General features: G+C 46.3%; 1 protein-coding gene across 1 annotated transcript in view; it reads right to left on the reverse strand.

The window, feature by feature from the left end:
- RNF217 (ring finger protein 217) overlaps positions 1-11,738 on the reverse strand; it is a 266,249-nt gene extending 254,511 nt beyond the window's left edge. Inside the window, exon 1 of the mRNA XM_033937183.1 lies at positions 10,033-11,738. Coding sequence (XP_033793074.1) covers positions 10,033-11,070 — 1,038 coding nt within the window. The 5' untranslated portion in view covers positions 11,071-11,738. The remainder of the gene's footprint in view (positions 1-10,032) is intronic.
- Positions 11,739-16,019: the final 4,281 nt, after the last annotated feature.

Genomic DNA, 16,019 nt, shown 5'->3' on the forward strand with positions numbered 1-16,019 from the left:
CGAGTGGACCATGTCTTTTTAAACTACAAGATATGGAATTTTATCAGTGCCTTCTTGCCAGTGTCTACCCTACCCCAAATGTGCAAGCTGCACTCGCAGATCACTGCCGTGTCTTCATGGATATCCAACGATGACCAAACATATTTTGGTGGGCGTGATTAAGGGCAAGGGACTGGGACTTGTATAACGCCTTTTGTACTTTTATAACCACACTCAAAGCGGTTTACAAACAGGTACTTTAAGCATTTTCCCTATCTGTCCTGGTGGACTCACAATCTATCTAATGTACCTGGTGCAGTGGAGGATTAAGTGACTTGCCCAAGGCCTCGAGGAGCAGCGCGGGGTTTGAACCCACAATCCCAGGGTGCTGAGACTGTAGCTCTAACCACTGCGCCACACTCTCCAGAGACACTTTCCAAAACACCAGTCATTTTTCCTCCCCAACGCTAACACAAGATAAATTTTGAAATTGACAAGCAGAGTATTCTAAAAAGCTCTCTCTCACCACTCCTTCTTTATACCTCTGCTGAGAAACTGTTTTTGAGCAAATGTTATATTTTGGGGAAAAAGTGTATACTAAATTTCTGGTTGGCGGATGTTCATCCCTCCTTCTGGTACTGGAGGAATAAATTGCATGACCTTCTCAGCTGGGAGGCCAACCTGGCTTCTTCCTCTCGGCAAAGGAGCAGAGACTTTGTTCATATTTGGACTCCCTATTTGGACAGTTTGTCTCCCCAGGTGCGTAGTCGTATTTTGAATAGACTGCGGTTGTATTCCAGTCCGCCTGTCTGATCTGGGGGAGGGGGGCTGGGGGGTGAGGAGTTCTGGGGGGGGGGTCTGCTTTGGGGGGGGGGCTGGGGGGTTTGAGGTTCTTTGTAACCTGAGAGGACATAAGAGTCCGGTCCTCTTGGGGGGTGGGGAGCCCTGTTTTCCTTAGTTAGGGTAAAACTGCTATATTTTTGTCTGCTGTTTGCATTTGTTATGGTTTGTTGTTTAATAAAAACAGATTTCAACTAAAAAATGATAATGCAGCATTACCATGCTCTGGTCAGAGTATGACACAGAGGTTTAGCATCTCAAGAGCGGGTTTAAGCCCCAAGAGGGCTTCGTTCTCTTCATTCTCCGTTCACTGGAATGTCTGAAAATTATACAGTAGTAAGAAGGGAATTAAAGAGACTAAAAATGAGAAAAGGCCAAAAGACAGGCCTAAAGATTCCAGGGAGCCTTGACCTCAGGCCACTCTGCTGAAAGACAGAATGGAGGGGGTGGGGCAGGCCAAAAACAGAAAGGGGGTGGCAAGGGGAGCCAAGATTAGAAATGAAATAAGGAGGTGGGTAGAGACTTCCGCCAGGAAGAAGAGACAAAAACAAAACAAAAATCCCTGACTATACTATCAAAACTATGTCAGAGGTACTAAACCTTTGCTGCTCAATGGGCCAAGTTTGCAAGCAGCTAAACCTCACAAGAACCGAATTCAAAATCTTCCTTAAAAGGTTAAACCAAAAATGCAGACAGTGGCTCCATGCAATTCTGAGGTTTTCCAAAAAAGTGATGTGGTACAGAAGAGCCACAGCGAGTGCCCCTAAACAACCACAGCCTGACTCCCAGTTCAAAACTGGTACAAACTCAAACGTGCACTCCCTCCTTTCTGGAACATCACCCAGGGTTACTGTAGGTAAAGAAAATAGTTTTAGAACATTTCCCTTCATTTCTGCATCCTGCACACTGGTATTATAAACTGATTAACATTTCCTAATGCAAGATATTAAGGCTTCAAGTTTGCTTGCCATGAACCGCCCTCACAGACATCCAGCTCAGTTACAATATCATCTACGAGTAGAAATAAAACCAGAATTCCAAACAACTAACTATTGTTCAAGCTGTTACATTTTGGTTTTACACCACACAGATTCCTTAAAGCAACCTTTATGTGTACGAAAAGTAAAATAGAAATATTGTTCTCTTTCTTTGCCAAATGCAATGAGCTACAAAATGTCCACAAGGATGTACTAGGAGTTCTAGAGATTGGCTTGGCCTGTACTACTTGAGGGTGTCAAACCAAGGGACCAATCAGTGAGCAGGGTTTAATGTTTTCCGCTTGATTTTCCAGCGCTAATCTTACTCCCGAAGCAAGACAGATTCATGCAGGACAATCAGCATTAAGCCACTGAACTAAAACGTAGCACAGTGAGCATTAAAAAAAATAATCAAAAACTGCTGCCTAATAAATTGCTCCCAATGTAAAAAAAAAAAAAAACAACCCAAAACAAAAACCCACCTGTGTGTGTGGGGGGAGGGGAGGGGAGAAGGGGGAGGTGGGACCAATATAATAGAAGTATGGCTGAAGGGATGGCTTGGTCAGGGGTGGGCAACTACGGTCCTCGAGGGCCGGAATCCAGTCGGGTTTTCAGGATTTCCCCAATGAATATGCATTGAAAGCAGTGCATGCACATAGATCTCATGCATATTCATTGGGGAAATCCTGAAAACCCGACTGGATTGCGGCCCTCAAGGAGGAACTTTGAGACCCCTGCCCTAGATCCTCTGCATGGTCCTGGTGCCCCCCCCCCCACCCTCAAGAACCCCCAACTGGTCAAGATAGCCCAAGTGGCCCTTTGGTTCCCTCACCTCTCACACAAACCCTACCCCCATGTACTAGAGAATGACACGGTGAAAAAATTGGTCCCCCGTCACCGCCCCGTCCCCGTCTCACCATCCTCTGCACCGCCCCGTCACCGCCATTCCCTTCACCGCCCCATCACCGCCACTGCCACCCCATTCACCGCCCCGTCACCGCCACTGCAACCCCATTCACCGCCCCGTCACCGTCACCGCTGCATACATAAAAGCCTCAAACGGGTACGATTTTATATACTTTTCTAATATCTCCCCTATGTATCTGCCATTGCCCCCCCCTGTGTCCATATACCATCCCCATGGCATGTCCCCTTTTTGTCTCTGTCCCTAAGCCCCATGCACATAATTTCCCCTCTTTCTGTTACCTTCCTGTGTCCAGATTTCCCCTATCTTCCTCTTCCATACCAGTGTGTCTCTTCTTTTCAACCCCATCTAGCTTTTTTCCCTCTTTCTTCCCCCCCCCTGCTTCTAGCATCTGGCTCACCTGCCTGTCCTTCCCTTTCTTTCCTGCTGTGGGTTTTTCTTTCCGTTTTCATCACCTTGGCCCAGAATCCTGTTCTCTTTCACTCCCTCCTTACAGTCTGAGCCGGGAACACGGGTGATCGCACGGTCCTCGCAGCCCCCACCCGCCTGCCCAATCGATCCTAGTGTTTAGCCAGCTCTCTCCCTTCTCCTCACCTTAATTTGCAGGCTTTCTTTTTCAGCGACCTGCACGCTTTCCCAAAGAGCCGCACACGCGCGGCTGCTCAGTGTTCAATCTTCTGCTCTGCTGCAACTTCCTGTTTCCGGTTGCGTCAGAGCAGAAGATCGAAACTGAGCAGCAGCGGCTCTTTGATAGCGTGCGGGTCGCCGAAAAAGAAAATCTACAAACTAAGGTGAGGAGAAGGGAGAGAGCTGGCTAAACACTAGAATCGATTGGGCAGGCGGGTGTGAGCTGCGGGGACCGCGTGATCCTTCATGCCTCACTGCGGGGACAAGACCCATTCACCGCCCCGCGGGCGGTGAATGGCCTTGTCCCCGTCGCCGCAGCGACTGCTAGTTTTCTTCCCCGTTTTCGGCGGTGACCCGCGGCTAAAATGCGGTGGCCGCGGGTAAACCGCCACCGTGTCATTCTCTACCATGTACCTTTAAGTTGGGAGGGAGCAATAATGCCTATTCACCCCAACCTCCAAGTCACCACCTCATAAAAAGGTGGCACCTGACCCAGCAGTGCAAGAAGAGTAAAAAAATGTGTTTGCAGTACATCTGCTGGAACACTGAACTGGCACAAGAAAATACTGGGAAGGTATTCCAGTTTAAAACATCTTCCACCCTGGGCTTTTGACTGCATTCCTTTCAGTTATGCCAGCTGTTTTTAAAAATAGTCTCAAGTTGTTGGAATGATTGTCAAAATGATGCTTCACTCTCCAATGATGAGTACTGAAGCATGTTGATCCTTTCTAAAGTATGCCACTTTTAACAAGAAAAGAGGTGCTGCCTCTAAGTCCACTGGTCTCAGGAATGATTTGACACTAGAGAATGACACAGGGACAATTTTTCCCCGTCCCTGGGGGAGTTCATTTTCCCCCTCCTATCCCGTTGAGTTCTTTTCCTGCCCCTGCCCCATTCCTGCAAGCTCTGTCCTCACCTGCACAAGCCTCAAAAACTTTAAAACCATAAGTTTTCAAAGCTTGTGCAGTTAAGGCAGAGCTTACAGGAATGAGGCAGGGACAGCGACAAAACTTGCAGGGACGGGATGGGAAAATTGAGTTCCTGCGGGGACGGGAAAAAATTTGTCCCCGTGCCATTCTCTATTTGACACCTTTACGCTGGGTCACCACAAACTGTTAGGTTACATAAGTTAGAAAATTCTAAATCCAATAGATGCTGGCATTGTCATTTAACAGAAACTGAGAAAACCCAAGAAAAAATGGGAGCTGCAATAATCAAAGAACTAGAAAAACTCCCAAACCCCAAGATCAAAACTGTAATCAGGGGTAGAGACCACTACACAAAGAGAGGGGAAGGAACTAACATGTTCCACTATAAATAGCCGTAAGAAAAAATAATAACTGAAAATTATTATAAAGAGAGCCCTCAGTCACACAGCCACCTCCGACGGGAGGCAAAGGCTGTCACTGGCTTACACCAACAGGTGTCAACTGTGAAACATCCTAGGGCTCTCTAGTGAAATTTAGTGCAAAATAACACAAACAGTGCTTAAAGTGCTGTGGTGATACGCTGATCGCCTTTCTGAAGAAGCTAAGTACCTTCTTTTTGCTGGTTGAAATTGGACACTTGTTTTTTCTAACCCCCCTGTATCAGGGGTAGAGACTACTCACATATAGTGGGGTAATTAAAAATTTAAAATACATAAGCACTTTAAGCACTGTTTGTGTTATTTTGCACTAAATTTCACTAGAGAGCCCTAGGATGTTTCACAGTTGACACCTGTTGGTGTAAGCCAGTGACAGCCTTTGCCTCCCGTCGGAGGTGGCTGTGTGACTGAGGGCTCTCTTTATAATAATTTTCAGTTATTATTTTTTCTTACGGCTATTTATAGTGGAACATGTTAGTTCCTTCCCCTCTCTTTGTGTAGTGGTCTCTACCCCTGATTACAGTTTTGATCTTGGGGTTTGGGAGTTTTTCTAGTTCTTTGGCATTGTCATTTAGACATTGGGACACTTGACCATCTGTTGTTCTATTGTCCTTTGATACTTACCGTAATTTTTGGAAGTCAATATGGGGTAGAATTAATAACATTTTGGAATCATCAATTCCTCTAATGTATGAGGCAGTCATTTGTGGTACAATATTACATGTCAAGCCCCCAATGGATCAATATAAAGGGATAGCCATCCAAATGATCACTCGAAATTGGAAGAACTGTGATCGTTTAAATTTTTCGTTCTGGTGGGCAAGTCTTTGCTCTAGTTACAGATTTGAAAGAATAAATGCTGAGAATTTGGGGCATGGTAGTATACATAAATCGATATGGGGGCCCACTGGCATTTTATGTTACCTCGTTATAATTGATAATAATTGAGTGTTGACTATGAGTTACCGTAGTTTTTGTTTATTGTGGTACATATCCAGGGAAGGGTTGGGGGGGTTATTTATGTCATAAGTTGATTTTTGAATATTCACACTTGGGGTGGGAAGATATCATTATTTAGAAAAGGGTAAGGTTTTTATGGAAATATATGTTTTTGTGTTTTATTGAATGATTATTGGGTGGGTGGGTGGGGGGAAATGGTTGATTATGAACATATGAAAGTTGAATGTGCTTTTATTATATCATTATATGTTACATTTGTTGTTTTGCACTGTTGAAAATTCAATAAAGAAATTTAAAAAAAACTGTCAGCTGAGTGAGTGACTGTCGCTTCAGAAAGTGTACACTCTACTTCTCACAAGTATGTCAGTACAGTGAGTCTCTTTCCTCTAGTCTCAGTCACTAATACAAAATTTCTGAAACAGTCAACCTCTGTCTTGAGTAAAATCATACAGAATAAATTTTTATTAATTGCAAAAGGTTACATGAAACATTGCTCTCAAATGCCTAGAAAGCTTTGCCCTCGTAATCCTCCTATGTAGTTTCCAAGTCCCATTTCCTTTCCCCTTAATCAAATAACATGGTTACAGTATTAGTTTACCTGCACACACAGAAGGAAATGATCAGTAAACAAAAGGTGAAAACTTTTCATTCCAAAATCCTGGTACAACGGTAACTATGAGGGAATTCAATAATTTATCTACCCGAGTATGAAAGAAAGTAGCAAGCATGTTGCAACAAGTCTGTGCACACGTCTCAAGGTTACTCATGCACAGTTGCATCTCAGTGTGAGTCTAACGTTCCAAGAGACAGGATGTCAAGCGAGTCCTCCTGAAAATCAAGCAAGAAAGTTAAGGATTTAAATTTGTTAGACAGACGAATTAAGGTTTCCTGAATAGCTGAAGAAATGGGCATCTCGGCAAGTCCAGTTTGGAAAATAATTCATGAAATGTTGGGCATGTCCAAGGTTAATGCAACATGGAATCCAAGAATGCTGACACCATGTTAGAAGGCCTCAAGACTCCAGTACTGTCAGGAGAACTTGGAGATGCTCCGTGAAGACCAAGTGAATTTTTTTTTCATCATTTGGTGACTGGAGATGAGACTTGGGTCTATCACAGAGATCTTGAGTCCAAAATGGAGGCAATGCAGTGGAAGTACAAGTCATCCCCCACCCCAAAAAAGTTCAAGACAAAAAAATCTGCAAAGTCATGGCAACTGTCTTCTGAAATGATGAAGGACTTTTGCTTCTGGAGTTCAAGCCACAAAAGACAACCATAACCAGGGAGGAGTTGCACCAACACAATGATCGTTTTGTGGGAGTCAATCAAGGAGAAAAGACAAGGGAAACCCACTGCAGGCATACTGCTTCTTCAAGACAATGTGCCGGTGCACAAGTCACAACAATCACAGGCTGCTATCTGAGAATGTGGGTTTCAGTAGCTGAACCATCCACTCTACAGTCCTGACTTGGCTCTCTCGGATTATTTCCTGTTCTGAGTTTTGAAGAAATCTCTCCACGGACAGCGGTTTTCAAGTGATGAAAACTTCAAGGAAGCTATGATGTCCTGGTTTGAAGGTCAAACAGAAGAATTATTTTCAAAGGGTTAAAGTCATTGCAAGAAAAGTGGATGAAGTGTATGGAGCTATCAGGGGACTATGCTGAAAAATAGAAAATAAAAAATTTAAAAACTTCTTTCCTACTGACATAGATAAATGATTGAATGCCTCTCATAGTTGCATCATGTATGATAGATTCGTGGTTGACACTCCAGCAGCCATGTCACTGTAAGAGGATCTACCAGCTCGTGTGTCATTTTACGGTCTGCTCCGAACAAGTAAATAACTTCAGAAAAGGACCTCCTAGTCATGACTTTAAAAGGGCAAGTGGCTAGCTATACAAATGCCTCAGGACAGCTGGTGGTGGTGGTGGGGGGGGGGGTTAATTCTGCTGCTGCAACTGGTGCATAATTAAAAAATTATGATTTTATTATAACATAACAATATGCTTTTATAGCGCAGCTACCTCTCAGTTCTGTGCGGTGTACAGTAAAGATAATGGACATTCACAGTGAATTACAATCCATTAGTTAAAACATTTGCCAGATAGGTGTTGGAACCTAATATAAAATTACCAAGATGTCTAAGAACATTTCCAGCACCTTTTTTTCTCTGGGCCTAGGAAGCCATAAGTGTCTGGAGGGAAGGTGAGGCATGCTTGCTGATGTCTGCACCAAATGTGTGTGGGGGGAGGGGTCTATGTGCGCAACACTTTTTAATCATAAAGGAAAATCTTGTTGCTTCATTAAGGTTGTATAGAAACTAGTCTTTAAGCCTGTTACATTAACGGGTGCTAGAATAGATGTGTCTTTCTTTCTCTCTCTCTCCTTGGCCGCTTTCTGTCTGTCTTTCTTTCTTTCTGTCTGTCTCTTTTTTCAGCTGTCCTCCACCACCCCTTGCCAACTCCCCCTGTCCAGCAGTAGCTCTTCTCCCTTCCTTTTACCTCCCCCGTGTCCAGCAGCACCCCTTCCCTGCTCCCTTCCTTTTAACTCCCCCTTGTCTAGCAGCACCTCTTCCCTGCTCCCCCTGTTCAGCAGTAGGCCTCCCTTCCTGTTACCTCCCTCCTCTCCAGCAGAATCTCTTCCTTGCTCCCCCTGCCCAGAAGTACCCCTCCCTTCCTGTTACCTCCCCCCCCCCGACTCCCCTCAGAGTTCCTACTGCTGCTGCCTATGCCGCTGCTGCTCCTCTTCCTCTGCCACCTGTCGCCCTACGGCAATTCCCCGGTCCCACTCCCCTCAGAGTTCCTGCTCCTGCCGCCAGTGCCACTGCTGCTGCTGTTCCTCCGCCACCCGTCGCCTCGCGGCAATTTCCCGGTCCCACTCCCCTCAGAGTTCCTGCTCCTGCCACCAGTGCCACTGCTTCTCCTTCACCACCACCCATCGGCCTGTGTCGCCTCTGTCGCTGCTGCCCCTCAGCGCTCCGGAGGCCCCGGGCATTTCCTCCCAAGCTAATAAAACCCTATGCGCGCATGCGCACTCCTACCTGCCACGGATCACACAGGTAGGAGTGCGCATGCGCGCTTAGGGTTTTATTATTAGTGATACCTAGGGCAAGCTCAAGCATCTTCAGTGGCCTCAAAACCCACCTGCACCACAGACAACATCCTGAACTAACCAAAATCTGCTGTAGTACTGCTATTACAATAGACTGCAAGTGTTCAAAGTCAAATAAGTACCCCCCAAAAAGCAACAATAATTAAGGATAGAGGTTTATCAACCTGGGCTACTGTTAAGAAGTGTTATTTTACAGTTAGCCTGGATTATTAGAAAGTAGGTCCTACTGCACAAAATGAGACGTGATACAATAACAATAGCCCATGTTGGTAACAATGCCTCCATACACCCAAACAGGAGATTTCTCAAGGTAGAACAAAGGAAAACAAAAGAAGAGACCTGCGGTGCTCAATCTTTTTATTCACTCAAGACCCGACACTTCGGCCATAAGTCCTGACTCAGAGGTCTTTTCCTCAGTGTGGAGCACTATTTTGCAAATGTTCTCCTATAATGTAAAACCAAAATCTAAATAATTGATAAGTAATTCAGTGGGATGACTTTAAAAAACCAATCAGCTGTGCATAAGAACAAATTCCTTGTCTGCAATCAATCAAAAGGGCCGGTTCAAAGGGTTATGGTTGCCTGAGTCTACGTCAATGGTGGCACCCCTGCCCTCAAAGATTAAGTTTTCTCCCCTTCTCTCTCCAGCCTCTAGTCCAGCATTGTTCCCTCCTCCTTACAAGGTAATGTTTAGAGAGCGGTAGGGGAAGGAGGAGAGGGAGCAACACTGGACTAGTGGCAGGAGAGAGAAGGGAAGAAAGTTTTGGACCACCTAAAGCACTGGCGGCGAGTTCACCCTGGGTGAGCCTTACCTGCTCCAATGGTTGAGCCTGGCCTGGCCTCCAAATGAATTAAGGTTTACTCAAAGGTAGTGGATTAGAGTAGAAAGTGGTACAATGCAAGAACTGAAGAGACCATGTTGTGATAGAAGCAGACTAAATTCCTGTTTCAGTTTTGGCTTTGGTACCAAAACCAGCCCAAAATCCAGGTTCAGCCATATTTCACTTTTGGCAGAAAATGACATTTTCAGCTGAAATACCTCCCCTAGACACAATGTGACCCCTCTCTGGACTGGACCCCTGACCACAAGGGCTGCCCTCCCACTATAGCAAGGCCTCTGGGCCTATCTTACAAGCCCTAGTGGTCTAGTGGGCCAGCTGAACTAGAAGGGTTCCCATTCTACATCTAAAACAATAAACAGATTGGGCTACTAATAGTGCAGTAGAGAGAGCCGGGCTTTGCACTTACCTGGGAGCTCAGGTACCTCTTCAGGCACTCCTCACACACCGCCTTCTTGCAGCACGGAAGTGGCTTGATCTGCTTGTCCTCTAGACAAACCCGGCAGGTCAACATGATCAAGTGCCCGTAGTCCCCAGAGTAGGGACTCCCTACAAGGCCCGACTCGATCAAACTGGATACAGAGAGGGGTGCCGGCGGCCGGAAGCGATCCGGCTCCAAACTGTTGGAGAGAGAGGCGCGGGTGGGGTCCCTGGGGGGAGAGGAGGGGGCTCCCAGCTCTCCGCGGTGGGGAGGGGAATTGTCTCCCGGATGATCGTTCTCCACGCAGTACACAGTGCAATAAATATGTCTCTTGATGGGCAGGATCTCCTCGGACCCGGGCAACGGGCCTTCCCCCCGCTCTCCACCGCGAAGAGTCCAGGGCACCCCGCGGGAGGATACGACGGCTTCGTCCCCTTGCAAGCGACCGCCGGGGCTGGCAGCATCCTTGGCGCTCTCTGGGGCAGTCTGGCAGCCCACGTCTTGCTGCTGCTGCTGGTGGGAACCGACACAGCTTTGATTGGACCCGGGCTTCCACTTCTGCTGAGTGTCCCCGCTCTCTGGCTCATTGTTCTCCCGCGTTCCTTCCCCGATCTCCGCATGATCCGCACCTTTGTCCCCACACTCGGCTTCTCTAGCCTCTGCCCTCTGCGGCCCCCTTCTGATCTCTGCACTGTCCATGTCCTGGGGTCTCTTCCAAATCTGGGAGGCTGGTGGCACGGCCACCTCATGTTCCTCCCTACCCCCTTCCCTTGTGCTTTGCTGCTGCTTCCGACCGCTCGCCGGTGACACCTCGGTCTCGTGCAGCTCCAGGTAGATCCAGTCTCTCTCAGTCTCTCTTCCAAAATCCAGGCTGCTCCTTCCCTGCTTGCCTGTGCCCCCCATCCCTGCAGGGGGCCCTAGCCTCCTCTCCTCCTCGGTTTCTCTGCAGCACGGGAGCAGATCCGCTTTGGCCACGATATTCACCTCGTTGTGTTCATCTCCCATGCCCGGTGGCCAGCTCCCCATCTGCAAGATCTGCTTCTCGCTCCAGCTTTACTCAGCAAAGAGCAAACCTGGAGTCCACTTCTGCTTCCGGGTCCCGGCTCTGTCCCTCTCCTCACGGAGCAGAGCTTGCCTTCGGGGGAGGAGGGAAGGTGAGAACGCTGGCAAATCCACTAGTGCTAGAGACCACAGCCCCCTTCGATCGATCACTGGGGGGGGGGAGGGGAATTTTGGAAACACAAAGCTCTTCCTGCTTCAAGCTAAGAAAAATGGGATTAGTAAACTATGTGGGGGGCGAACAGGAAATAGCCTCAGGCACTTGCCAGTCCATAGCTGTTCCCGGCTCCTCATTACAAGTTTCAGGACTGCACTCCCAAGCAGCAAAAACCAGCTGTTATGTTTCTACTGTTTTGCCCTTCCCCTCCACGCAGCTGCAAAGCACAGGAGGGGAGGGGCTGCAGAAAGGATCTGAGCAATCCAAGCAAACCTAGTCAGATTTGGATTTTTATTTTTTTTGCTCAGTTTACAAGACGAGATTCTGTCACTCCACTTGTTTAGGTTGCATCACTGGCTTCCAGTTCAGTTCCGTAGCCAGTAGAAAATTCTAACTTTAAACGCGCAAAGATTTGTCTTCTGATCAACCATCATATTTTTTCTTCTGTCATAGTTTTCCATGCCCCTTGCAGAGCCTTTCATTCTTACGCGATGGTTGCCTGCATATACCTCCTCCATGACAGGCTCACCTCAAATCAACACGTCATGGTGCTTTCTCTTGCAACGCCCCCTTTCTCTGGAATTCTTTTTTTTCCTGGCCCTGTGCAGGGAACAATCTTTTATGAAATTCGGTCAGTTCTTAAAACTCATTTGAGAAAGCTTATGGTACCTAGCCAAAGTTGCTGGACAGAATGAGGCAGTGTGCTTGATTTGCATTTCCCGCTCCCTTTCGGTCCTATATTTTAAATGGAGTTCCATTCTTTGACAGTGATTATTGTTTTATTACACAGTAACATAGTAGATGATGGCAGATAAAGACCCGCATGGTCCATCTAGACTGCCCAACCTGATTCAATGGTATCTAACAACAACTTATTTTGTACCTGAGGCAATAGAGGCAATACACTCAGCCAACTGCAGTATATCAAGTTCAGAGATGCCAAGTTTCCTAGGTACAGGCTAAAGATTTGAGGACAGCCCTAGATTTCTAACCACCCCCCAACTAGTGCATTATGGGATTTGTAGCACAGATTTCAATGGACAGAATCAGGCACTACAAATCCCACACACTGCTTTAGGATGTAAGATCAAAATTAGGACTGGGTGAAAGTCTGTAGCCTGGCACTCAGAAATTCGACATCTCTGCAAGTTTAATAAGCCATATCAAGGGTTACCATATTGCTCCAGAAAAAAGAGAACAGATTGAGACACCATGTTTTACTTTATTTGCTTTCAATGGAAGTAAAATCCAGATGTCTCACTCTGTCCTCCTTATACTGGAACCATATAGTAACCCTATATAAGGGGTTAATTATACCAAGAGGTTGTCACCTATTGTCTCTCTTAACTATTGATATATCTGTATTACTTGCAGTCTGTGTAGAAAAATAATACTTTTAAGTTTTCTCACAAATTTAAACAAATCTACACAAAAACACATTATAGGTTGGTGTAGGATAGGGTTAGGTTACCATATGGGTCCAGTAAAAAAAGGATGGATTGAGATCTGGGTTTTACTTCCATTGAAAGCAATGCAAGTAAAACCCGAATGTCTCAATCCATCCTCCTTTTACTGGAGCCATATGGTAACCCTAGCCAAATCCTATCATATAAAGAGAGCAATAATTGTATGTTTGTCTCAGAACTCTGAATTTGATCTTGAAAACTGCCCTAAGGATTTTAGTAAAATGGGGTGAATGTATGGTTTTCGGATGTGAGGTCTGGAGTATGGCAAAAATCATTTGGGGGGAGGGGGTTTCATCCGGGGCTTGGAATGCACTGAGAAAGGTTGGTAGAGCACCAGAATGAGGCTTGGCACACACTCTCAGTGGAATACCAGACTGAGGTTTAGAATACACTGAGAAAGACTGTTGGAGCACCAGACTACAACTGTGGAGTGGCATGCTGGTCAAGAGGTTTCCAACATCCTAGAGTCATCATGGCAGGAGGAACACAGAGTTTTGACTGCTTGAAGTAATTCATTTCCTAAGGTACTCTCTCTGTAGTAAAGGGGTTCTGAGGGAAACAGAGGCTGAGGGAAGAGAGATGGAAGGGAGAACACAGATTAAATTAAAATTGATACAAAGATAATTCAGTTACGGCCCTTCCGGATTCCATATGCTAGGTGTTCAATCCCAACCCGCAATCCGGGAGTTGCAGAAATCCACAACTTTTCTCAGCATGTTCTACCCCTTTAGCCTTAGAGCTAGTAAACATGTTCAATTACAATTTCTGCAAGCAATCTGTGCGGTGCCAGACTGCAGCTTCACGGAGAGACTCTGGTGGATCTGTGGAGCCAGCCTGCTATGTGCCACCCTTCATAGAGTACTCGGGGTCCCTTCCCTTGGGAATCTGCTTGCCGGTGATTTTGGCACAGGTTTCAAGCATAGGCTGAACACGTCTGGAGTGAAACTCACTTGGGTTTCAAGGCGCAGGCTGCCTTTCCTGTCCCCGATCGAAAGTTAGAGGATCCATGGGGGTGGAGGTTGTAGTCAGTGTCTGGATGGATGCATTCCGAAGATCTTCAACTCTGTGCATTTGGTGCTTTTCTTGAGGCAGAACATCCTTTTTCTCCAATTGGCTGCTTTTAAAATTACTGACAGGAAAAGGCACTGAAGAATTGTGAGTACCTCCATTATGTTGATGGGAACTTTAGAGGTGGCTTGTGAAGAGCTTTAATTTGCATTTTTCACAGTTTCTGAAGATAGGGTTCAGGTCTCCCACCTCCCCAGACCCCCAAATTGCTATTTTGTATTTGTTTTTTTTTGTTATTTTTGATGTTTTTGGTGTGAATTTGCTGGCAGCAGCCTCTTGGATTTTTATCAATCTTTTTTTTCAAAGTTTTATTGCTGCCTCAAAATGCCTTGATTTGCCTAAAAATCATTTGGGATGGACTCCCCAGCTCCTAATCTGCTGGATATGTGCAGTGATTATGCCAGATCAACAACCATGTACCATGTACCATGTGCCATAGCACACAGGGAGAGGGGCAGGAACTTCAGATTCAGCCTCCTAAGTGTACTCAAGGGCTGGGGAGCCAACTTGGGTCCGTGACTTTGGTAAAAAATATTACCCAGTGGTCCTACTGGCATCTGCCGCAAAACGCCTACATTCCAAGTCTGGGGACTGTTGTGGTGGAATGCGTGTGTCTCAACAGCTCCCTGCCTTGGTTGCGGGGTGTGACTTTTCACCAGAATTTATTCGGCTTCTCTGGAGAGCATTTTCTACGGACCCTGCTCGTTCATCACGGCCAGTGGGCGCGTCAGAGCCGTCTCAGCCTGTTGAGCCTGTGGCGGAGCTTCCTGTTCGGGAGCCCTCTCATTCTGCAGTAGCGGACCTTGGTTGCATCAGTTGCCATTTAGATGTTATGCCCATGCTGTCTCCTGATACTGCTTCTATTTTGGATCAGGCTGATACCATTGCCAGGACTAGTCACCTCGGCCATCCTGAGAGTCCATATTTGGGGGATGACCCTACGGAACGCAGGCTTTTAGATTCAAACAATTTTTATTGATGTAAACAACAGCAAAGACAACGCCAAGGCAACCCAAGGGTGCACAGTACAAACAATGATGCATCATATACAATAGTATAACAAACATGTACAGAAGAAGAGTAACATCAACCAAACTCCCCCCCCATCCTATTCTACACAGGGCGAGCGATATTAATGAGGGCGGAAAGGCACTCCGAGGCCCTAGACTCTTATGAGCCCCGAAGATGCCACACCACCCCCTCCCCCCACTTAATCCCACTTATTCTATCCGTGACTAAGTGCCGCCCTAAGTCTCTCCCATTAACAGGTCTCATCAGCCAGTGGGTGGGGATTGTAGTAAATTTCATTCCTCCCGCAGGTTTTGTCAGGGCTCCGCAGGATCTTCCTCTCAGAGATATTCCCAAGGTTACTGCCCTCATTACGATATTCCCAGGGTTACTGCCCTCGTTACAACTGTTCCGATTCCAGGTGGCCTCAAGCCTCTAGTTCCCGAGCAGCGGCTGCACCTAAGAAAACTCAATGACGCTAGGAGTCAGTCGGAGCTTCCTCAGTTTTATCAGGAGTGGACTTGTGTTTCATCGGATCAATGGGTATTGGACATCATTCGGGAGAGGCACAAGGTAAACTTCTTTTGCCTGCCTCTGGATCTGTTTCTGGACTCCGGTGGGTCGGCTGGAAAAGGTGGCTCGAGTCCGCGCTACCATGCAACGTCTCATAGACACTGAAGCGATAGAACCGTTTCCAGATTATGAATCGGGCTTAGGCAGATACTCCTTTACTTCATTGTGCCAAAGAAAGGCCTGAAAGACTAAAGTGCGATGATTGAAAGTAGTGCGGTTTTACTTTTTTGAATGTAAAATGAGCATAATAATGCTACATGGTAGCCATTTCTGAGCACTGCATAAAATCACTTTAATAATATACAGTATAAGAAAGGAAAAGTAATTGTGTGAAGATTTGATTCAGATATTGTGTTCTGGGATTGAGAGGCTACATCTAATTTACCGATGCCTAGTGATGCCTAAGTCTACCATGCCTATTCTCTGCCCCTAACTTTGCCTATTTTTCAGGGAGGCATCATTAGGTGTCAGAGGATGCCTCGACTTAGGTGTTGCTAGGCGCTGTATGAAATTCCACGCACCACATTTAATTGATTAGTTTTTTTGTTGTAAAGATCAATGGCGTGGTCAATTCCTATTCCTATTAAGCTTGTTAAACCAATTTGGGTTGTGTGCGGAATATAGATAGATGTCGCTAGGTGTCT

This window comes from Geotrypetes seraphini, chromosome 3, assembly GCF_902459505.1.
Source record: "Geotrypetes seraphini chromosome 3, aGeoSer1.1, whole genome shotgun sequence".
Lineage (NCBI taxonomy): Eukaryota > Metazoa > Chordata > Amphibia > Gymnophiona > Dermophiidae > Geotrypetes > Geotrypetes seraphini.